Source organism: Contarinia nasturtii, unplaced genomic scaffold (assembly GCF_009176525.2).
Source record: "Contarinia nasturtii isolate CC-2019 unplaced genomic scaffold, AAFC_CNas_1.1 Cnas_scaffold_993, whole genome shotgun sequence".
Lineage (NCBI taxonomy): Eukaryota > Metazoa > Arthropoda > Insecta > Diptera > Cecidomyiidae > Contarinia > Contarinia nasturtii.
This window is the reverse complement of record NW_022198340.1, coordinates 546,375-570,173: the sequence shown is the minus strand read 5'-3', so window position 1 is coordinate 570,173 and position 23,799 is coordinate 546,375. Positions and strand designations below refer to the sequence as shown.

Genomic DNA, 23,799 nt, shown 5'->3' with positions numbered 1-23,799 from the left:
GATGTTAAAAGATAAAGTTTAAAAAAAATACATTAAAATCCAATCAATTTCAAATAAAAAAAAATATGTGTTGTTATAAAATTGCACCATCTCTTTTATTTCGCTTCTTTTTATGTAATTCACTCTAAAACTTTATATATGCCCTTTCTTGTTTGTTCTTTTAAACTGAAAATTTCCACTGAAGTGTCCAACTGTACCTGAACCTTTGATTTGATGACTCGATACAGTCGCCGCCCAATGGTTCTTACCTTTTACAGCAACTCAAAGGTGAATAGCCCTTTGAACTTCGCTACCACACTGTATGTCAAAGAATGCAAGAAAATACACAGAGTTTTCATTCTTTTTTTAGAATTTCGTTCCTTTATTTCTTATTGGTTCTTGTTAATGTTAATAGTAATATTAATTGCCTTCTTGTTTTTTTATCCAATTAATATTATTGATTATAAAATAAATTACCAATGAATTTTTTTTTTTGAATTTTTAATTTTTTTTTTTTTTCAATTTACCGAATGGTTCAATGTTTTGTTTTGCGGCCAAGTAAATTGTGGAATTTGTTGCAAAAAATTTCATTCAAAGCATTAACAAATGTGGTTGTTTTTTTTATTTTTCTTGTCTGATATTGATATAACATGACATTTTGCTGATTAGATTGAGTATAGAGTTTGTTTGTTTTTTCTCAGCATTTTATGTTGTGAAGTGATGAGAATTGAGTAGTTTGTATTTGTTAGAATTAATGAATTGATTTTTAATCGGATTATTCTTTCCATTTTTCTCTTTTGTTTTTTTTTTCTTTTCATTCACAATTATTTGTTTGTTTTAAAACTCTCTTCATGCAATAACAAAAATTGATGTGTTTGTGTGTGATTCATTTTCTTTTTATCTCTTAACTCTTGTGTATAACGAAAGGTGAGTATAAATTTAACGTTTGCCGGGATGTACATTGTGTGAAAGCATTTCTTCATTCGCAAGTTTACCGCGGAAATCGGCCATCAAGTTTCGACAAGTTGTCGCCAAGTCAGCTAATTGGGAAAAGATCTCCTCACCGCGTTTACTATAAGCTGTAAATAAAAGAGAAAAATAAATATTTTGAATCGAATTTTTCTATTTGGATGGGTGTGATTTCAGCCTACCGTCTTGATCATAGTCCACATTATTTGTCATGTTATACAGATCGATTGTTTCTGGTACAAGTTGTGTCAAAAATTCGTTGATAGCTTTGTGTTGATCAACAACGATTTCTTCGGCTTGCTGAATTTCCGATATGGCTGCATGCTGGTTGAGTAAATCATCGGACATATCGTGTTCCTGTGTTTGAAGAATGATTTTAAAAATGGAAATGATTGCAATTTTGGATTGAAATTGGATTTTATTTGGTGTACTTACACTGAGCGATCGTAAGTGTGCATATTCATTTTCGTTTGTGTCACCATTTTTGTGATTGTCATCGGATTCCATTTCTTCGACGTCATCGTTTCGCATTTCTGGATCTTGTACGACCAATTCTTTGACACGATTTGCATACCGCAATGTATTCAATGTGTGTTCACATGAATTTAGACCGGGCGATATCATGGCAATCATACAGGTTTTACTTTTTTCACCAATAAACGAATCTCGCAACACTTGTGTCAATTTACTAACACGGAATGGCAAATGTGCATTTTGTTTACCTAATGCTCTGATACATTCTTTCAATGCTAATAGTGATTTATTGATTTCGGCACCTTCCATGCGTGTTTGCCGATTGGCCGATGATGTATCAGCGCCACGTTCATTTCCGGCCAAATCGATAAATGAGAATTTACCGTGAATACGTGTTGAGCCCGGTGGTCGTAATACAATTTGGAATACAGCATGCGATCGCGATGAATTGGCATTGGCTGATGTTTGACCTGAGGTACGTGTCACATTACCATGCTGAATTAATTTCAATACTTCTTCGACACTATCGACGACCTTTTCCGTTAAACCGACCACTTGCACTTGCTGCTTACCATCTTCGAGTACTCGAAGCTTTTGCTTGTCGCCGAGCAAATCGAATACCTGAAATTAAAATCCAAAAAAAAACCAATGAAATTCCATTTGGCAACGAACGGCTTTGAAATGCAATACAAATACATACCTTTCCACTGTAAATTTCAAAGAAGCTGCACGAAATCATTAAGTTCAAATGACGATACTTTGGACCATTAAGCAAACTAAATACATCTTTAGTGGCCATTGCGTAAATACCATTTTTACAGTCTTGAGTTTTTCCATTAAATTGTCCGCCCATCGTATGCGTTTTTCCCGAACCAGTTTGACCGTATGCAAAGCATGTTGCCATGCCACCCTCAAAAATGGTTTTAACCAAAGGCTTTGCGGTATATTTGTAGACCAATTCGTTTGTGCATGAGTCATCGAATGCATAGTCGAAACGGAATTTATGATTTTCCAAATACTTGGTTAAGTCGACTTTTGTCTTCGGTTCGTGAACAATTAATTGATCTTTGTTCGGCACCGATATAACGTCCAATTCTTTTTTCATCACTTCTTTACGACTGACTGGACGCTTGCGCACACACACCGTTATTTGATGATCTTCAATGGCTTGACCATCGGTCAATGGTCGGAAATCAATTTGACTCTGGTACTCACTGCATCGTATGCACGAAAATTAAAAAAAAACAAACATTTTATTATTTTTCACAATTCGTAAGAGTTGGAAAAAAAATGAAAACTTACCGTATCATGGCGGCCAATTCCCAATTTGGATTGCCTGGATCCATGTTCATCAGCGCGTTTTTCTGTTCTTTCATTTCGGCTTGTTGTGCTCGTCGTTTTTCACGATTTTCCTTCAATCGCTCGACCTCTTTAACCACATAAGATCGTCGTCCGGTTGGATTAGTTGCAGTTGTTTGAATAACGGGAGCTGGTGCGGGCGCCGGTTGTACCATCGACATTCTGGATGTGTTTCGAATTGACGATGTTTTTGTGGGTAATTGTGACTGTGGTGGAATATTTTCGATGTGATCGCCTTGACCGTTTTGATTGGTAGTCGTTCGGGCCGTTCGATTACCTGTACAAAATGCACACAAAAGAAAACGTCCCATCATTTGTTCAACGTAATTTAACAATGGAAACCCCATGCGTTTCAAATAAAAATAAAAAAAACCATCCACGTCAACTTTTGCAAAATAAAATTAGTTCATTCATTGAATTTTTTCGGCAAAGAACAAACAAAGAAAATTCATTATTTTCAAATGAACGCGCAGTGCACACTAGAAAATCTTATTATATGTGTTGAATTGAGGAACCGTTATGAAAATCTAACACCGATTCTATGAAAATGGTCAATTAGACGATAAACTTCGACATGATATACATAATAATTCGTTCGAAAAGTTCAATAAACTGTACGAAAATAAATAAAATGTTCGATATTGGCTGTTTTTCTTTTCAATGAAAAAAAAATCCATTTATTGTTGCTTCTAGAGTCGCAACTGGTACACATTTCATTTATTTATGTGAGTTTGATACACTTTGCTTTGATAACCGACATTTTAACGCCACAAAAGAAAAATACAACGGCAATTTTCCATATTTTTAAACAAATTCTCTTCTCGATACTGCTATTTTTTACGTCTTCAACAATCAATCAATCGGATCAAATCAATTCAACAAAAAAAAAAAGATCGATGGAAAATAACGAAAAACTTTTCACATTTAACACAACACATTTATATAGATATATTACAATGTAGTGTGTTGTTGAAAAAAGAATTCATAGTAACAAATAATTTGAGTACAACAGAATTGAAATGAAGTGTACGTAAAATGCGTCGCCGCCCCACTTTGGTTTTTTGACCGTTGAGCATAATGCGCGTAACGTTAGCAACGAGAATGAAAACCAAAAGAAGCGTTAGTTTGTTTATTTGCAACAAAATAAAGAAAGCATCGACAAAATGACCATAAATGGTGAACACGGTGCAGTTCACACGATTTTTTAAAAAGAAAATACTATTTATAAATTTATGGCCGTTACTTTTCGATCAATTCAAGTAGAACTATACGCATACAAAATGTTCAATTACCGTATGTGCACGGTGTGTATGTGTCTCTTAATAACTGATATTTATCCATTTTATCGAATCCAATCTAATTCAATGCATTTGTTAATGGCCATATACCAATTTCACTGTGCAAGCAATATACACCGATTGCTTGAAAATTGGTTTGAGATTGGAAACGGTTATACACCGTTTCTATTAATTTTCTTCGTATGGTTTTGCATCGATTACACGTTTAGTTTTCCGGTTAAATTGCTCTATATATGGATATGGTTTTTGTTTCATTTTAAGTGAAAACTACTAAGGTGTACACTGTACACACATGTATCTATTTCCAAATGGGCCATAATCAAAAGGGAGAGAGAGAGAAATAGATACACACGGATACTAAATATATGAACATTATTCGTTTTACATTTTTAATGGATATCATTCACGGTCATGGTGGTCACATATTCGATTCGTGGCTGCCATGACCTCTGTGAAATACACACCATGTTGGCTGAATAAAAAAATGTCATTTTTCATTTGCTACGAATCAGATTGATGATTGGTCTGATTCAAAGTGATGTGAGTGAAAAATGGAAATGAGACCATGATTGAACACCATATTGCGTAGATTTTCCAGCACTTGAATACATACACATTCACATAGTCACACGATTCTCCAATGGAATGTCGTGTCGAGGAAGCTAGAACATCCTTTTCAGAACAGATAAATGAAACAATGCACACATTGTATGCATTCAATTCACGATGTTTCTCGCTCGGCACGAATCGAAATAATCCAAATGTGGATAAAACATGCCGTTCTACCAAGGCAATGATAGTGAATATATTTTATATACAAACGCCCATGAAAACAAATACTCGCATTAATTACACTCTTTCACAACACAAATAATTAGTAGATGTGTTCGTTGTTTTATTTTCATTTTCTCAATCGGTTGATTTATCGATGCGATACATCTGTTTTCAAAGGAATGTATTCAACGTCTGATATGGTTAGAAAAAAAAGGCACACACTATTGAAACATGCCATAAATCATAGATAGTAAATACACGCAGAGTACACATCACAAACGGCTTCTGTCGAACAATCGAACGATTGAAACTTTGAAACCGATACAAAATCGATAAAGTAATTGCGGTAGCGCATGCAAATCACCGTTTACATTTTCTCTTTTTAACCGAGAGAATATCGGTAAACAGATACTGTAATAAAATTGATCAGCTGATTGTAAGCTGGCGTAATACATTTTCTATCGTTTTCGTTTTTCAAACCAAAAATAAAAAAAAAATATCCACACGCTTTTTCCGTTCTGATAAAAATGATTTATACGAACGGGGCTTAGGTTTCACGTCGCCTTTCGTTCGATACTAAAAAATACAGTCGTTTACTCACTTTTATTGCTTTTTAGTTGCTTTGAATCGATTTTCATTTTGAATACACTCACGCAAATATCACATACGCGTTAAATTGCAAATCAATCCAAATCGAAATCGCATTAGACACTTGTTTCTTTCTGTGCTTGTCTTCTCACTTTGTGTGCTTGTGTGTCAATATTATCTTCGGTAAATCCACTTACCACAATTGTTCACGAAAAATGCACAATGAAAAATTTAAAATTCGTTTTTTGTTGCCCAACTCTTTACACAGAGGGTACGTTTTGTTTAGAATACGAAATAAAACCGAAACAATAAACAGTAAATTTCGGCAATTCAAAACGGTTTTCTTCACATTTGGCGTTGAATATTGTGTTGTTGACAACGGGGGCTAATTGTTGTTGATACAAGAGGACACACGGTGTATGCACGTCTGACTTGGTTTCGGGTTGAACAACGTTTGTTGCATGTGATGATTTGGTAGCAGCAATCAAATGGAAAAACACGACGCGTTCAATTCGAATCGAATCGATTTATTACGACAAATCCATATATAGTATATATTGAAAGTTGTTTCATGCGACAACATAAAAGCTCATTTTCGATTTTTTTTTTCTTTCTACGTTCACTTTTTTATGCAAAGAGTGAAAGACTGATGTGCAATTTGTGTAATGAGTTTGTTATTTGACGATACGATCGAATCGTATTCGATTTGAATGTGATGTATGACTGGTAATGTACGTTATCGAAGTGGCTTCCACGTACCGTGATGAAAATATTAACTGATTTGGATTTCAACTATCCGAGCTGGTAAAACACTCTATACAACCAGACGTTCGGGCAAGCGGAACGCTCGTGGCCGTGGTAACCAACATACCGTAAACAAAAAAAAAAGTGTACGTACCGAACCATTTGTCCAATCGCACAATGAAAATCAAAGTGTTGAATAAATGCTGTTTTTTTATCCCTCATACGTACATTCTGGTCGATTCTCGTGCTTGCTTTGCTTTTGCCGTATTTGAGTTGCGTACAGAGCGCGCAATGTACTGAACCATATATTAATTGCTTCGATTCGTGCTTCTAATAAAGCATTTTTTTATACTTTGTAATAACAGCAATTTGAAATGCACAAGAGACGTTTCGTCTGCTAAAATCGTGCACACAATTCAATTTTAACTCGGTTTGTTTGGTCACTTTGGAACATGCATGTCTCTTTTCTCTCTCGTTTGGTTGCCGTTGTGTTTTTGTGTGCTGGTCGGAAAATTGTGGTACGTGGCACTTTATTTACACACTGTGAGTGAATTTTGCGCGCACGTGTGAATAAAAATGTAGGTGGTCATGTTGCGGAAAATCCAACACAAATTAAATGCGATTGACAATGGTGGCAGCGATAAAATCACTGGCGGAAAAATCCCAACGCTTTTTTTCGATTCGACAGAATTCGTCTGCGTTGTTTTTTTTATATTTATATTATTGTCTTACTGTGTTCCACATTTGGCGTAATAATTATATAAATTTGCAATTGAAATTGCACTTGGACACCTTTTGAACATGAATATATTGGTCAAGATCAATATAGAATTTGGCGTGAAGAGATATGCATTTTTAGTTCAATGCTGCACTTGTAAAGCACATGTTGTAAAACGAATGTTTTACGATTCCGTAATTATGCTTACACATTTATGCATTCACCGAAACGCCGGCGAATAGACTCAAGCGACGTCATTTCATCCTACATTGTTGAAATGAATGATTTGGCTTTTATTACTTCGAAACTTTCGATTGCGACGAAAGTGTTTTGTTACTTTTTCGACAATTTCTTATCCCGTAATTAAGAGTCATTTGTATGCTTTTTTGAAAATTCCATTGTTTAATCATACTCGACGACAAAAGCACACGATTTGGCATGAATTTCTCCGGTCAATTGACCAATTTACTGATTTTTTTTCCCTCACACTCGTTGTGACTCGATTTCATGCGGTAATTAAAATCATGAGCATAGCCACCTAATTACAGCACTTATGATATGTTCGTGCGACTCGACAAAAAAAATGTTCGAAAAAAACCATTTCGAAGGACTCGTGTTTGCTGCTTACATGGTTGAAAAGAAAACGTTGATGTTGAATGCGCTAAGAAATATGTAAGTAAATTTGAACTATCACAAGCATTTCCATGATTTATTCACAAAGTCAGAAGCAATGTACATATTTTATGGTGTTGTCGCATTTAAACCGTTTGGTTTGTTGATGGTGGGTAAAATGGGGTCTGTCGATTGACCTAAATGCGGCTAATGTCCACTGACAATATTGAAATATTGTTTGATTCGTGTTATCGAAATGAAAGTGAAATGAACAGTCATGGCCAATGAATGAAATATAATCGAAAATCGGGTTTTTCGAGTCGCATCAGGCCGACTCACAGGCTATGACAGTTATATCGAATAAAAAATAAATAAATATCCTTTTTCGATTGTACTAGAAAGATATGCGTGCTGCAAATGTTGACGTTAATAGCAATTTGGGGCCTATTTAACATGAGCTTAAATTGTTTGTATTAAAACAACTTGAAACGTATTTACTCACCATTTGATGCATAACTCATAGAATGTTGATTTCCAGTTCCTCGATTAAACCTAATGTTTCCTTGTGTCGCATCCTGTAAAAACAAAATAAGACCATTTAAATTTGTCAATACCGCCACTGAATTTATATTGAACGAATAACACAGCACATGAATTTTTTATGAGAGCGTGTATAATACAATTTCAGCGCACACACACATACATCCACATACAAAAGATCAATTTGCATATCAAGAAAAGGAATAATATTTTGGCTTTCCCACTGTGTGATTTATAGCTACATTACAAAGAAATTGAACCGAGAAAGACAGGGAGAGAGAAAGAAAGAATGTATGTAAAATGTAAATGCTCCGGTATTTGACTCGAAAACCTTGATAGATGATTTGAATTTCAATCAATTTGCATGCAATCATACAAAGATTCAAATCACTTATCAAGGCTTATTTCACGTGAACAAATCACTACCCAATATAATACTGCTGTACATTTTGATTCTCCATAAGCGCTTACTTATTGAGAATCGGAGTGCGAGTTTTGTGCAAAAAGTATGTGTGTGTGTGTGCTCCTTAATAAAAGTCAATTTTCATATAAATTCAAATCAGATATAATTTAATCAAAATAATAATTTCATTTTGAGGCGTAAAAAAAGAAGCAAACCAAACGCATATCCAATCTACAAACCAAGGTAACGTCAACAAAACCAAATCAAAAGGAAAAAATATGTCACAAAAGATATTGCTGTACAAAAAATAAGCAGTGAACCGTATAAAAAACGTGGCCGCCAGAGTGAGACCGTATAAAAAAAACGGAAGAACGAAGGAGCAAAACAAAAAAAAAGTTTAAAGGAAAAAAAATCGCAAAGTATTAAAAACATGAAAACTGGACGAACATTGATAACAACAGGCTTGCTTTTTTTAGATACCGATTTGGTGTTTCGGATGGATAATGTGGCGCCGCTACCGTTATTCGATATGGATTGGCCGGAAGTTTTCTCAGTGGACATAACCATTGCAGTTGGGAGTTGGCCATCTTCATCATAATAGCTATCTTCTTCGTCTTCATCGTCGTCGCACTGCTCATCCGATGAATTTGTGGTTTGGTCCTTTGGGTGGTTTCATTTTTTTTTATTTTTAGGGGTTTTTTGTACGCGTAAATTCATTATTATACTTTAAAATATTCAATTCAATCACAAACTAAACTCTATAACTTTTGCTATTGACCTCCAATTCGGTCTATTTTGCAATGAAAATGATAATCGTGTAATTCTAGCGAATGAAAAATAAAAACCAATTTCGATTTATTTTTAAAAGCTGGCGAAGAAATGGCGAAAGCAAGCCAATCAAATTCCATTTGCACCCCATATAAAATGGTTCATAAAAATGCTCCTTGACCATATTGCTCACTTACCGAATCGAGGTAGAAAAAAATTTGAAACATCTGTTTCAACCACTTGATAAAAAATTAAATGGAATTTTTTCTCTCTTCTTGTTCACTCAAACTAAATAGCAACCATTCTCTCGTTGTATGATGGCAATATTAGTTTGGAATTTGAAAGCAGAAGAAAATACCGTAAAATAAGTCGGCACTTTATGAAACAGCACTTGAAGTATTCATTTCCGTCCGACACAATGCAAAATGCTTTCTGGATTATCGCCATCGAAAAACTGATCCTAGCAACATGTCAACAGTGACGTTAGTTACACAGAACATGGGGCGCTATGGAAACGCTGACTTGAATTTTGTGTCACGAAAATTGCAGTTGTGTGTTTACAATATAAAAAGTAACGCAATCTAAAATACTTTTTTAATACTTGAAAATAACAGCGAGCGAAGAAAAAAAAATCAATAAACTAATTAACGACAAGTGAGGCAAGTCGAATGGAAGAAATTTTCCAGCGAAAAATTCGCTTTTTTTACAGTACATGAAACAATTAATAACGCGAGTGAAACTTCAGCGGAGAAAAGAAAACGAAAAAAAAATAATAGAATATATAAGTACTCACTCTCGTCAAGGCATTCGATGATGTTTGTTTGATAATTTTAGGCATGGATGCGGCCAATTCCTCTTGTTGAGCTAATTCGGCATTCAATTGAAGAATTGTATCCAGCTCGATTTCTTTTCCTTTTGTTTCGTTACGTTCGTACCATTCAACGGTAACTGAACGCGCTTCATAGTTTATTTTCGATACCATAGCCGAATGTATCCGACCTAAAAAGAAAGAAATACATTGAAAAAATTAGCCCACATGATTTTTCTAGCAAAATATAAAAAAAAAATCCAAAGCTGATGTAAGAAATAATAATCTAGAAATTCTCTGTCATTGTTATGATTCAGATTTTGCACATGTTTGCCAATATTCTGAGTTTTTCTCTCTCTATTTTGTTTTATTTCATCATTTCGATCTTACAAAACTCACTTTCACTATCACAGTTTGCGTCATCGACCGCGCTATCTCTCGACGCCGACACCGCTGTTAATTTATTATTGGCGTGATTGTGCCGGTTGTCGGGAGCCGAAGATGTACAATCGTAAGTTTGATTTATAGCGCCGACCGATCGTTTTGTATCAACAACCACCACCGTCGGCGACGCCGCCACCGCCGCCGTCGCCGCCGTCGCCGTCGTCGTTGTGTTTTTATCAGTGTTGTTGATTTTTTCTTCTTTTATGCACCGTAGCGCACAATTGTTTTGACTTATTAAAACTTGGTCACGCCACTTCGCGTAATCATGGTATGCATTCACATCACTTTTATTACGGAAATGTTCATTTTTTAAATCGTTGCGAATTTTCTGAATGGGTGACTTTATATTATTTGTGATGCGTTCATTGTTAATGTTTTCGCACAGTTCTTGTAAATCTTTTGACGCTGAATTTGGTTGTTGGCTCTTTGTAATGACCAAGTTATTAATTAAATCCTTTTTTAATACTTGAAAGCGCTTTTTGATCCACGAAGGCATTTTGACAACGACGATGTCCTAATTTAATTTTCTATCAAAGTCGAACAGAAAACAACAGCCGAACAGAAAACCCTTTCACTCTCTATTTGAAGAAAAGCACTTAACGCACTGCCATTTCAGTAATAATAACAACAAATAACAAACTTTTATTTTCAAAGCGGCACACCGACTCTCTCGACAAACATTCACTCACTGTTTGATCAATAAATTTAATGATACAACACAAATTAGTCAACTTTTGTTGTTGCCATTATTTTTTCTTCTTCTTTGAATCGTTTCAATCTCACTGAAATATTGTTGCTGAAAGCAAATTTTTTGTTCGATGCTTCGTCAAACGATGTCTGAATTGAACTGTGTCTCAATTATTTAATGTGAAGTTGATATTTCCGATCGAAACCGTGAATGTTTTTTTATTGTTGTAAATCCATGCAATCGTTGTTCGGTGTATATTTTAAAGCATTGGCTGCACCAGTGTAGTTCGAATTTGATAAGTCGACATCGAGGTTATCAATTTTATGGCGAAAAAAATACATATTAGCATCGACTACATAGTCGAGAAGCTCAATGAATTATATAGGCAACCGTAACGGCACCACCACCACCACATGATAATAAACAAACATAATTGTTGATATCATTAATACTTTTATTGGCTGGAACGTGGGATTTTTTGCATTTTCAATGTTTCTATTTCGTTTGAATTTATATAATTTTTTGAGTCAGCCAAATCGGTCGTGATTTATATTACTTTTTGGAAACATTGCATCACCTTGAAATACGTAGATAACCTATTAAATATTAAGTGTTTTTGTATTTTTATTCGTTCAAAATAATCACTGACCTATGCGCAATTTTGTTGTGCAAAATGTCCGGATTTGTTTTGAATTTGTGACAAATTGTGCTGGAGAGAATGATTTCAACGCATTCAATAGATGCACCATGAATGCTGATCAAATTATGTCATCGAATAGCGATTGAAAGTGGATCGATTCTTTTATTTCAATTTTACGTCATTATGATAATGCTTTGCCTGTATCAATTTCGCATTATATTTGAAAAAAAAAGAAGTACACAATCGTTTGATGATTATTTCAATTGATATGTCTCTACAAATAGTAATCGTACGATGTGGTTATGGATCAAATGTGCCAGTCGGTATTGCGATAGTATTCTTTTATTTCGCAAGGAACAATTGAAAATAGATGACGTAGACAATACAAATATGGTTCTCATCTAGTGTGTGGATCAATAATGAAATTAACGTTGTGTCGAGCCCACAAAATGTGTTTTGTTTTCACATTGAGAAATAGTGAAGGGGTTTTTTCTTTGCGCATTCATGATAGATACTGTTATCATCATGAACAATTGTCTAGACTAAAGGCATAATCGACATTTGAATTGCGTTCGACACTAACAAGAGCCGATATAAAAAGAACAGACACTAATCATGTTAATGTGAGTCGCGTGTTTGTATACATACTCGTTAGATGGGATTTAATAAATTGAATCATTTGGGAAAATCAAATTAGGTTTGACACTTGCATAACAAGTCGGCTCATCTCGATACTGTTTACCAAACAGATTTCTCTCTTAGTGATCTCAACAACTCGAGCAAATCACGATACGAAGAGAGAGAAAATCGTCAACTGAGTACGGTCGATACTAAACGAGCGCTCATCGTCTGACTCCAGCTAATTGGCTAATTGTGCCAGAAAATTTTATTAATTAACACATACGAATGATTTGTGTTCAATTACTGGGTTACTTTTTTTTAAATGAATTTACGATGAAAACGGGTCACGATGTTTCGCCGAACAACGCATTACAGCGCTCTTCTGCTGCCTAAATTGAATTATTTCTCAGGACAAACAATTTGTTCAAAGTGTGCGACCGGCAAAGCGAGAAAGAGATACCAAAAGTGAAAGAGTGATTCAGTTTAAATTGGGTTTATTTACTGGATCTATTATTTGAAATTGGGGCTCTTAACCGGAAATTTCCAAAGAATTCACAACGCAATACTCATTGTATTTATTGTGATCGAAACGATATAAAATATGCGCCTGCACGTATATGTCACCAGTTATTTTTTCTTCTTGTTGTTTTGTTTTCGACGCACGTTCTTATTTGTGTGGGGCTTTATTTTTGTTATTTTTTCGCTTCAATTTCAGTTCTGATCGGGGCACATTGAAGTGCAGCGTAAAACGAAGCAGTGGTAATGCCATTGCCAATTATGTGTGAGTTGCCGCTACGACATTTACTTTTAGCTCGTATAACAGCCACATGTTTGTATTTTATTTATAGTGAAAAGACCGAAAGAGTGAGAATCAAGCGCCAAAATGATACAAACACACTGAAAAAGATACTTGTTTATTTGCGCTTGTATTTCTTTGGCTATATAAGAGCACAAGAAAATTGGCCTGTGAGTCATTACGTTGAGTATGCGAACAATCGTGCAAACGGACGCCACAACGGGTTTTTAGATGCGAATGAACGAAAATAGATGATTAATTCGCAACCGATGTGCAAAAAGAAAACAAGCCAAAATAACATGTCACAACACGAATACAGTTGAAACATGACCGTCAATCACAACAATTTCCACGTTTAAAAATAGAACAACATAAAACAGTTGAAGACCCCAAAATGGTTCATTTCGACCGAATCTCAATTTGTCGTACGGATACCAAGTGTATCCGTACAGGATTACGGTGCAATTTTCTTTTCTTCTATTTTTCTCTCTCTCTCTCGTCGTTTGATGAATTAAGGTATACGTAGGTTTTCATGAGCACACTGGAAAAGGTTCGAGTGAAAGAGCGAGCAATGCGGAATCAAGGCATTAATTAATTGACTTTTAAATAGAATACCCCCATCCTTACAATTCAATACACGAAACTAGATTAGCATCACTCGTGCACACACTCCAAATAGAAATAATACAAGCAACATTCCAAAGTTGGATTAAACACGATGTGCTTTGAATCGAGTCATGAGTCGGTTGCGATTTCATTTATCATTTTCAATGGCATCACACAAAAATGTGTCATCACAACCGTACGACATTTTAAAGCGTGCAACGGATTATGACATTCCCACATTCACCTGTACTTCCATCAATAATTCCATTTCTGATTATTTTATATTATTATCAGCAAAATGCCGTTGTATTCTATTCATGATGAGCTGTTTTTTCTGATTTTAATCTTATAAACTAATAATAATCATTTGTTGATTAGAGTTTATGCGAAAATTGAGATTACTCCATTTATTACGTTGCATTTGATGACAGGGTTTTGAATCTTGATACATTTTATGATAAACACTTTATCTTTTTTTCATCTTTTCTTCTCTTTTCCAGATTCTTTTTATTTTGCTTGATTTAAATAAATTTTTCATCACAACTAAATATATACTGTATTGGTTGAAAAAAAAAATTCAAATAATTTTTTTTTTGCTTTTGTCGAACATGATTAATAGTTTATGCCAAAATGAGTTAAATCATTTCTTAGATGTCATCGTTAAATATTCCGTTGTTATGTTAAATCATTAATAAAGGCACATGGCTGAATATATGTATTAAATGGACAGCAATTAAATATCACTTATAGATGTTAGATTGAAATTTAATGAAACGGAATATTTCAGATGTCAAAATAAATGAATGGCATGGAACTTATGATTCTACACCGCATAAATTCTCTGCCATGCTGTCGAGCATATACTTTCGAATACTCTTCGTTTTGAATAAAACAGGCGTTTCCCATATTTTGGCAGAGAGAAAGATATGGTGAACGGAAGAATGGCATATGTTAGAGCGTAGCAAAAGATTATTATGTTATAACAATGAAATCGTATATGGGTTTTCATCTCAGACCATAGTGATAATAGTTTAAGCCCTTGAGATTGTTCTGACGCAGATTATATAGTTGTCATTTCGGTGTGTGCAATATCTTTTCGGAAATGAACGCAATACACGTTGGGTTCATAAATTCACCGAATTACCATAGCTTGTGAAAATAACAATTTTCTCCGATTATCAGGTATACAATGTGTGCTTGCATGTTGCATCACATAGTCATTAGCATAGTCAGGCACCGAATGTATGACCAGTTTCAAAAGGTAAATTGTATATTGTGGACAGATGAGACGTTTATATGGAATGATGCTGTGATGATAGGCCTCGTTTGTATTTGTTTGCGTTGTTGGCCAACAAAGTAATATCAAACATCAAACAAAACCGAGAATGACAAAAAACGATGGCTTTAGAAACAATGGTTCAAAGAACAAATCTCATTCCTCAGAATCTCTGACTCAATCTCTCTCTTTCTCTCTCTTTTCACGTATTTCATTACACAGTGTGTTACGCTTAATTAACCATCACATAATTTGCTTCATTTTGTTCTCGAGTCGAGTCGACAAAATCTCGATTTTGTTTTACTGTTTGATGATGTTGATGTGTGTACAAATCACGCACATATAACGGCGTTCCGTTTTAATAACAGCAACAAATAAGCCTCGCGGTTCTGTTGAATGTGGTGTCTCTTCATTTTCTATTTCTCTGTCGGTGTGTCTATACACGCCTGTATGGTGTACATCTATTTGTTCTGTTTTCATGCTCGCATTTCAAAAACTGTTGTTTCATCCGTTGCGTTTGTTGTGGCGTCGTTTTTATTGATTATTCGCTTAGTTTTTGTGTTCTCTATTCTCTCTGTAGCCTCACTCTTTAATAAAGAGTCTTTATGTATTTTATGTGTGTGTGTACTTTTTTTTGTGTCCAACCGGACTGTTTCTCAGCTGTTTGCAGCGGTTTAAATCAAACAATTCTCTATAGATCAAATGCACACATATACATACCAACAGCAAACTATTGTATATAGTGGTGCACTTTGCCGTTTGTTCAATTATTTCTGTGCATAAATTAAACAAATAAATTGCATCTGCCATTCAATAGAACAATTCCGTGGCAATTGAGTGAATTGCGTTTCAATTTTTTTTCCTTCTTCTATTGATTAATTTTGAAAATAAAATACTCGATCGGAAATCGACCATCAAAAGTTTTCACATCATTCAGACCATTAAAACGAAGAGCAACGAAGAGAGAAAGAAACTGAATTGCATTTGGAAGGACAGTGGTTATTTAGTTTCGAATTCATGTTGATGAGAATCAAATGGAATTAAAATGGAAATTGGACCCGAAAATAAAAAAAAAAGAATGAAGAAGAAAAATCGAATTGGTATGCAAATTCGTAATAATTAAAGATACGATTTTCAATTTGGAATACATCAATTTGATATCTAATGTACTTGATGATGATATCTCATAATGCAAATTTCAATGCAATTGATTTTAAATGAAAACGCAATTTTGTGTATGTTAAGGTCAAGGTCATGTGTGTACGGTGCTCACCATCGAGAAGACACACGGAACCTAGAGAGTGAATGAGAGACAGAAGAGAGAATCAAATGCGAAATAAATATGGTTTCGTCTCCATATGTCATTTATGCCAGTCAAATGCGAGAGCTGACTGTGTGATTGCAGTAGTCGGGTTTGGAAAATGCACTTGCATGCGCTACAATGCGATGTGTAAAATAGATCGAGCTTCATGTAAATCAACTTCGTTTACATTCATAGAATTTAATTTTAGCATCAAACGGGAGAAGAAGATGAAAAAAAGAACCATGTCGTATTTTATGCAACCAACATCAATCTATTCGATTTTAAATCATTCCACTTGTTTTTTTTGATTTTACGGTATACCTTTTTTATATTGATGGATAGTTTGCATTTACATTTCAAAACCATTCAAGGCGCACAGCGTAAATACTCAATACATAACTGAAATGTGATTGAATATCAAATTAGAGACAGAAAGCTATAAATAAATAAAGGTAGAAAGAGGGCGAGAGAAAGATAGATAGAGAGAGAGAACTTCGATGTGGCCAGAGCAGAAATGAAAATTAAATATATATATATTTCTTCAAGTATCCAAGTGCATATCGAAGTACTAGCATGACAACTATATATATAAAGACAACTATATACATTGAAGTAGAATATAAAATAAAAAGAGCAACATCAACGCGTCACGTCGAAGAGAGCACTTTGTGTATGGGCGTCTTAAGACCATTTATGGCAATGAATCGATTGCACGAGTTGTGTTTTTTATTTGTCTGCTTCTTCATTTTCGTTCGGTTTGTCATTCCTTAAGTGAGACGGCAATATTTCTACTGCCTCACACTTTATTATTCAGTGTGCTTGCTTCACCACAACTCTCATAATCGAATGCAATCCCATGACAGTCGGAAAAATGCAATAATAAAAAAAACTCTACAGCTGGAAATGTTCCATGCGAGAATGATGAATGTGCACTAACTTTATGGTCCGAAACATGGATAGCGACAGGAAAAGGCGCGCACACATCCATCCATACCAAACAACTTGGATAAAAAGATATGTGTTTTTATAGCAACGCGCTGTCTGCAACTTGCCTAAGCCACTAAAACCGATTTGCTTGCTCATTTTAAACATTCCATGTGCTCTTTTTCACACTTATGCATTCATCTCTTTCTTTCTCTTTCACTCTCGGGGCTGATCTCACCGAGGTCACTTTAATTGAATGATACTATATATTATCCTCCATAAAAAAAAATTCATTGAATTTTTTATTTTTTTTGTAATTTGAATCATTCTTAATTGACTAAAACCAATTGATATTAAATGCCGATTTTTAAATATCTCAAAGTCATCAGAAGCAGATCATCATTCAAACTGTGTTGGGTCGAATTATGATTCAAAATTTAGTGATGAACACTTGGCATGATATGGATTTCCAAAACTCACGCGATCAATAAAGAATTGTAGTCTTGAATTATGCCAAAGCAACAAAGTTAATAATCGGTAGTGTCGATTCAATTAGAACTTAGTCTGCTTATGCGATTGTTAATCTTCCTTTCAATGAAGTGGTCGGTTTTTATTGCAGACTAGTGTTAATTTAACGACGCAGATATGTGTTTGACAATAACAAAGAGCGTTGAACGTTCGGTGTCGTTCATCCTTCAACGGTTCTTTAATTGTTATTCCAACTTTTTTTTTATTGTATATCGACAATCTATATCTTACAATGCGATGTTATTTTTATTGTATATGGAAGTTGTTTGCGATGTTCGTATTCTTATTATTAAATTTCTTCCATTCAGTAAATGTTGTCATTATTCTTTCTTGTCGAATAATTCGGTGTAACTTGTGTATAAGTTGTTCATGTGGGAATTGTGCGGCATTTTTTCGTTATGTTACCAACAAATTGCGTGAGCGAGAGAGACCGAAAGAGAGATTATGTGGCGGTGATAGTTGCTACAGTGAATCCGTGAAGTTGAAAAAATTATGGCCGATGCATGAATGCATGTCGGTGTGGCTGTATTAATTATATTCCATTTTCAATTTAAAAACGCAACAATATTCATAGCTCATTTCTACAATATCACTGTGTGAATAAATGTTTTTTTCTCTTTCACCACCAGTATCTTAAGTAACAACGAGCGTATGCAATGGTGTAATAATAATTGCGGGAGAAACAACAGAAAAAAAAAATTGAAACAAGAAAAAAACCATAATAATTAAATGGGATCGCAAAAGAGTGATGTAAAAGATGAAGAAGAAGCAGAAGACGTAGCAGAAAAAGAGACGCAGAGTCATTGGAAGTGCGATCGTTTCGTGTCGTGCATTAATGCCATTAGCATTTGAATAGAAATCTTATTCAAGTGATACAAAACGTAAAATGTTTTGTGTGAAAAAACGCACATTGGCACGAGCATGATATGCACATAAATTGTAGAATATGATATTTTTCTCCACTTGGACAGATACAGCTACGCAAACCGTCGATATTTTCTGCTCGATTGATGATTTTTTTAATAGTTTGGTCATGTCGTTGCTGGTTTTTTTTTCGCTTGTCGAACGAATTTGATTCCAAATGACCAGCCCACACAAATAACGATAAATAGAAAATAGCACAGTGGAATAATTTGTTTTTTTTTTCGCTTCAAGTTTTGTCGATTGTAAACGGAAAAAAAGAGAGAAAAAATTTCGAATATTTACACTTGAGCATTATGTGTTGTTGCTGTTGTTGAATTTTTGCTGCTAAATTTGCTAGAAGTTTATGTGTGTTGCGAATCAATGTGAGAATAGTTTGGTTTATCGGTTGTCAAGCAATTTTATAATCAAATTTTATGGCATGAACATTTTGCGATCGACTACTTCAAGTGGTTCAACTAATAATCTCACAAATAAAGTTACATTCGTTGGCTCACACAATAGCAAACAGCAACAATAACAAGAAACCGCGAAATGACGTGCAATATATTCAGTGAATTTTAGTGGCAAGCAAACATGGCCGACCCGATGTAAGCCACCACTAAGAAATATATAGGTCAAATGCAACAATTTTTATTTTAGTTCAGCTCAATTGTCTTGAAACGGCCACAATTATTTCTCTTCGTCTTCTTCTCGACTTTTTTTTCTATGCTGCAAAAGAATAAAGCAATTTATGGACGGTAATGATTAAATTAGCGGTAAACTATGTAATATAATATGTTATATCAGCATTTTAATGCTTGGCATATACAATGTAAAGACTATGGCAAATATTGACTGGTGCCATCAAACGATTGAACGTCAAATGATTGGCAGGATGAACGAAATTGGAGCCATGTTAAATTGAGCCAATCCATTGCAATTGTAATATCTAGCCATTTTTTGCTGTCAAAAATGTGTAATGTATACAGTGCACGAGGTGCCCGAATACGGTCATAAAATCAATATTTTGCTTTCTTATATATGTGCATTTCATCCAAATCGAGCCGCGCTTCTCTACACGAATTTGGTGCACGAAGGTGATGATACACTATTTTTTTGATTCGCCATGAAAGCGGAAAAGGTGAGAAAGTGTAGCGACGTGAATATATTCATGTTTAAAAAAAACTACACATAACCGAAGACAAAAAAAATATATTCAATTCGTAGATGACCTAGAATATGTATATATATTTATATTGCCTATGGCCAAATAAACATTAAAAACACCATTCGACGCATGTTTCTTTCTCTGATTTATACTGACAGCGTCATTAATTTCAGTTGGTATGTAAAGTTGCAAAACAAGCAAAGAAACTTTTACGAAAATTACTTTCAAGAAAACCAATAAAAGTGCCCACCATTCAATTGAGGAAAAACAGATTGTTTTTTCGGTTTATCTTTTCATTTCACCGTTCAACAGTAAACAAACTGACACAAAACATTTAGAACGATTTTTCAGTTCGGAACAAAAAATTGGATTTTGCTTTTGACAATAATACCAACAAAACAAAACAAACAACCACTGGTCAATTGTCGGACACATAGACAGAGAAATGCTGAACTAAATTCATTTATTTGTCTTTTGCTCATAAACTTTTCAAATTCATATCAAAAGTCGTTTTCTCTTTGCCACCGTTGCCTCAAAAATAGAAATAGAACAAACCATATGTGAGCCGATCGATAAATCGCATTTGGTATTTTTGACGACGATGAAAATGTAAACACATTAAATTAGAGTCGATTATTTATATTTCACAATGGTTTCAAGTGCTGTTTGGAGAGCGGCGATAGATTGAACAATGCCTTCCATTGAACAGCTGGAAAAAGTGCAAGTTTCACGCTCAATAATAGTAAAATTACTACAATGTCGCCGTCGGGCTGTTGTCAATACTTCCAAATCGTTTTTTGGAGTTATGGTGAAAATGGCACAAGCAATCATTGAACGAACCATTGCGGCTTTTGGAAAAACAGGGAGAGTACATGACGATGTAATTTCTCAATTGCTTACGAGAACACACACACTCTCTCTCTCTCTCTATCTCGTCGCATTGTCTTCAATAGTAATCATTAGATAGTCAACCGATGTGGTTGAATATGCATTTTTTGCTCTCAACCATAATTACAATTTAATACCTCCATTTTTACAATCCCATTTATATCAATTGTTTGCTAAACAACAACAAAAGTTTACCAAATTGTCATATAATGAGCGAATGTGATGCTTAAACGCAAATTTCAGCCATTCAAAACAATGGCTGCCGCATTTGGAAGCAGAGTAATGATTAGAAACCTGCTGTATAATGATTTTTGGCCAATATTTTGTTTTCTCTTCGCCACAAGCTCAATGAACAATTTATTGAACTAACAGCGACTGTATCATTGGCAATAAGCAATGGTAGTAAATAGCAAATGGCAATAGATAGGAATTGGCAGTGTGAGAGTGTTATTTGCTCTTGCCACCAATAAAGATAAAATGATTCATTTCAATTCGGCTTAATTGTTGGTTCGTTAGCGCAGTTTCGGTCGCACTTGTAAGCTTTGGGTGCAAAATAAAAAAAAAACATATTGCTGGATAGATTGAAAGTTGCTTATAATCCCACGCGATTCGGAATCGAATAAAAACGACGCGAAAAAAAACTGTATTGTAAGCCATTGTGCAAGGGCCGCGCGAGTCACACAAACAACGGTTGTCCATCTCTTTTTGGCATCACATTCAACAAAAGCGCAAGAATGAAATGCAACCAAATAACAACAAATGCGGATAAATATCATTTTGTATTTATCACGCGTTTCTCTTTGTTATTGTTGCCAAATAGTTGTGAGTTTGGATTTGTATATACATATGTGTGTATGTGTGAATGACTGACGAACACTGTGTGTTGTGAACAAAAAGACATCGAACGGGCACCATTTGATGTCGTCGCCGTAGCGATGATTTCAAACAAAAATATATGCTTCGAAAGAACAACAACAAAAAAACTGTACCAAAAAGTGCACAACATACACACAGTTGGCGTGTAAGAGCCAGACCGACCAATTGGCCTTTAAATAATGCGATTCGATCTATTTGTCAAGTCACCAAAGTGTCCAACAGATTCTAATAAACACAAAGGAAATTATTTTTCTTTGAACATTATTCGAAAGTGCTATATACACAAAGAGAACATATTTTGACACAAAAAAGCAGTTCAACTGAATCACATCACCATGGTCGACATCACAATCATCGCAGCGGCGTTTTCATTTTAAATGAACCGAATCCAATTGGAAATGGTTTTCAAGGAAATTTTCAATTGGTAAAACATACGGCAAAAGTGCAATTCAAACTGGCTGTCTCATAACTTGCACACTGGAATAAAATAGAAGAAATGCAATGCTTGTACTCACCATCGGTTCTTTTTATGTTGACGCTGGCTCCAATTTTAATAAGACCTTCCATTTTGATGCTGCTACGTTGAATTAAACACGATATGACATAAAACACATTAAATCGACAATGAATTAAATTGGGAAATTGATGATTTTCAATGGGAATTCATTTGAACTCGAAAACAAAATCAATTTTCTTTCAAACACATTCAATCGGTCACACAAAAACTGTAGTCTTTTTTATTAACTATTTCCTCATTCCCAAAAAAATTGAAATGCAATCTATTTCTCGCTATTTACGTGTGTTTGCGCACTAATTCCAACTTATTCGCTTGGATTTATCCAAAATGCAAACACTGAGCAAAATTATTGACGCTGATTTTCGTCAATTTTCTCCTGTCAAATAATAATAAACTTAACAAACTTTTGTTTTAAAAAAATAATTCAATTTTTGATTGATTTTCGCATTCGTGGTTGCTTTGACTCTTTCGTGTTCGAGTCGAGCTCTAGCTATGCTAGTTTTACAGCTATACACTGCTTCGTTGTACAAGTATTCAATTCGCCCATCAATTTTTACTAACAAAGCGAGGCTTTATTTGTTGTGTAGATGAAATTGGTGTGTCATACACCACACAAACACACACGCACACACACGACTATAACACACAGAAGAAAAAAAATTAGAAGTCAGATGCGAAAATGGAAATGAGAGAGAATTGCATGGCCACCGTTAATCTCTCTATAGAAAAAACGCTTCGTTTGTTACGTAAGTGTGGGTAAGTGACAGTGGTGAGAAGCGAAAAACCAACAAATACACAGCGATGAGATCAACTGTCAACCGCAATCCTCTATCTCTATCGCTCTTCTCGTCTGTATGTATGTGTCCGTGTGCATGATGGAATATAGTCGGCATAGAGGTCGCAACGAAACAGATGAGAAGATGAAAAAAACTCTCATTTCGCCATGATTAACGACAATTCGGGTTTGAATTTTTTTGTCTAGATTGAATGTACTTGTTTTGTTTTTGTACCGAGATTTTTTGTTGTTTTAGCTCATGAGAGATTACATGCAATGGAATTTTTTTTATATGGAAATAATTTTCACAAAATAAAAGTACATAATTTCCGTATCTTTTTTTTCTAGTGGATTTTCAATGGAATATTTATGCACTGTCCATGCATAGATCCAGTTAGAACTTCTGGAAATAGTTTGCGTGCAAATGATTTTAATTGATTCGTTTTTTCATTCAAATTAAGATAATAATTTTTTTCACTCAAAAAGAAAATCTTCAATTAAATTTCGATAAATTGTCGATTGACTGTGCTGCATACGAACTTAAACTCACAATCAAAATGATTGACTCACCATAAAACGATTTGGATATTTGTTATCTGACACGTTGTTAGGTAAATATTTATATAAATGACGAATCAATGCACTTTTTACACCGAGTATATTCGAAACTAATGACAATAGACTATAAAAATATGATACAAACGAATACAACAGATATTTGATTTTTTTTTAATGTACGAGCAGATGTATGAATGCGTCAAAATTGTTCGGTAAGTTTTTAAAACTGAAAAGCCGTTTGCATAGTGGTGTAC

At 34.6% G+C, this 23,799-nt stretch overlaps 1 protein-coding gene across 6 annotated transcripts; it reads right to left on the bottom strand.

Annotated features, from left to right (window-relative positions):
- Window positions 1-586: 586 nt before the first annotated feature.
- Window positions 587-23,772, bottom strand: LOC116343338 (kinesin-like protein Klp10A). Of its 6 annotated transcripts, none has more exons than XM_031771348.1 (10): window positions 23,558-23,772; window positions 22,211-22,272; window positions 10,020-10,225; window positions 8,906-9,118; window positions 8,018-8,090; window positions 2,725-3,058; window positions 2,123-2,636; window positions 1,384-2,043; window positions 1,131-1,305; window positions 587-1,058 (listed from the first exon to the last, which is right to left on the bottom strand). In XM_031771348.1, the coding sequence occupies exons 2-10, from the start codon at window positions 22,260-22,262 to the stop codon at window positions 919-921; spliced, it is 2,367 nt and encodes a 788-aa protein (XP_031627208.1). In that variant the 5' UTR covers window positions 22,263-22,272; window positions 23,558-23,772; the 3' UTR covers window positions 587-918. The 6 variants fall into 6 exon arrangements, with proteins under 6 accessions (XP_031627208.1, XP_031627207.1, XP_031627209.1 ...); XM_031771347.1 differs by having other exon boundaries at window positions 22,211-22,269; XM_031771349.1 differs by having other exon boundaries at window positions 23,538-23,566.
- Window positions 23,773-23,799: the final 27 nt, after the last annotated feature.

Excerpts from the sequence above, each read along its gene's own strand:
- LOC116343338 (XM_031771344.1), bottom strand. The coding sequence starts at position 10,974 with ATGCCTTCGTGGATCAAAAAGCGCTTTCAAGTATTAAAAAAGGATTTA. Across the intron at positions 3,059-8,017 it reads TATGAGTTATGCATCAAATG|GTAATCGAACGGCCCGAACG; the intron begins GTGAGTAAATAC and ends CATTTTGTACAG. Across the intron at positions 2,637-2,724 it reads GAATTGGCCGCCATGATACG|TGAGTACCAGAGTCAAATTG; the intron begins GTAAGTTTTCAT and ends CATACGATGCAG.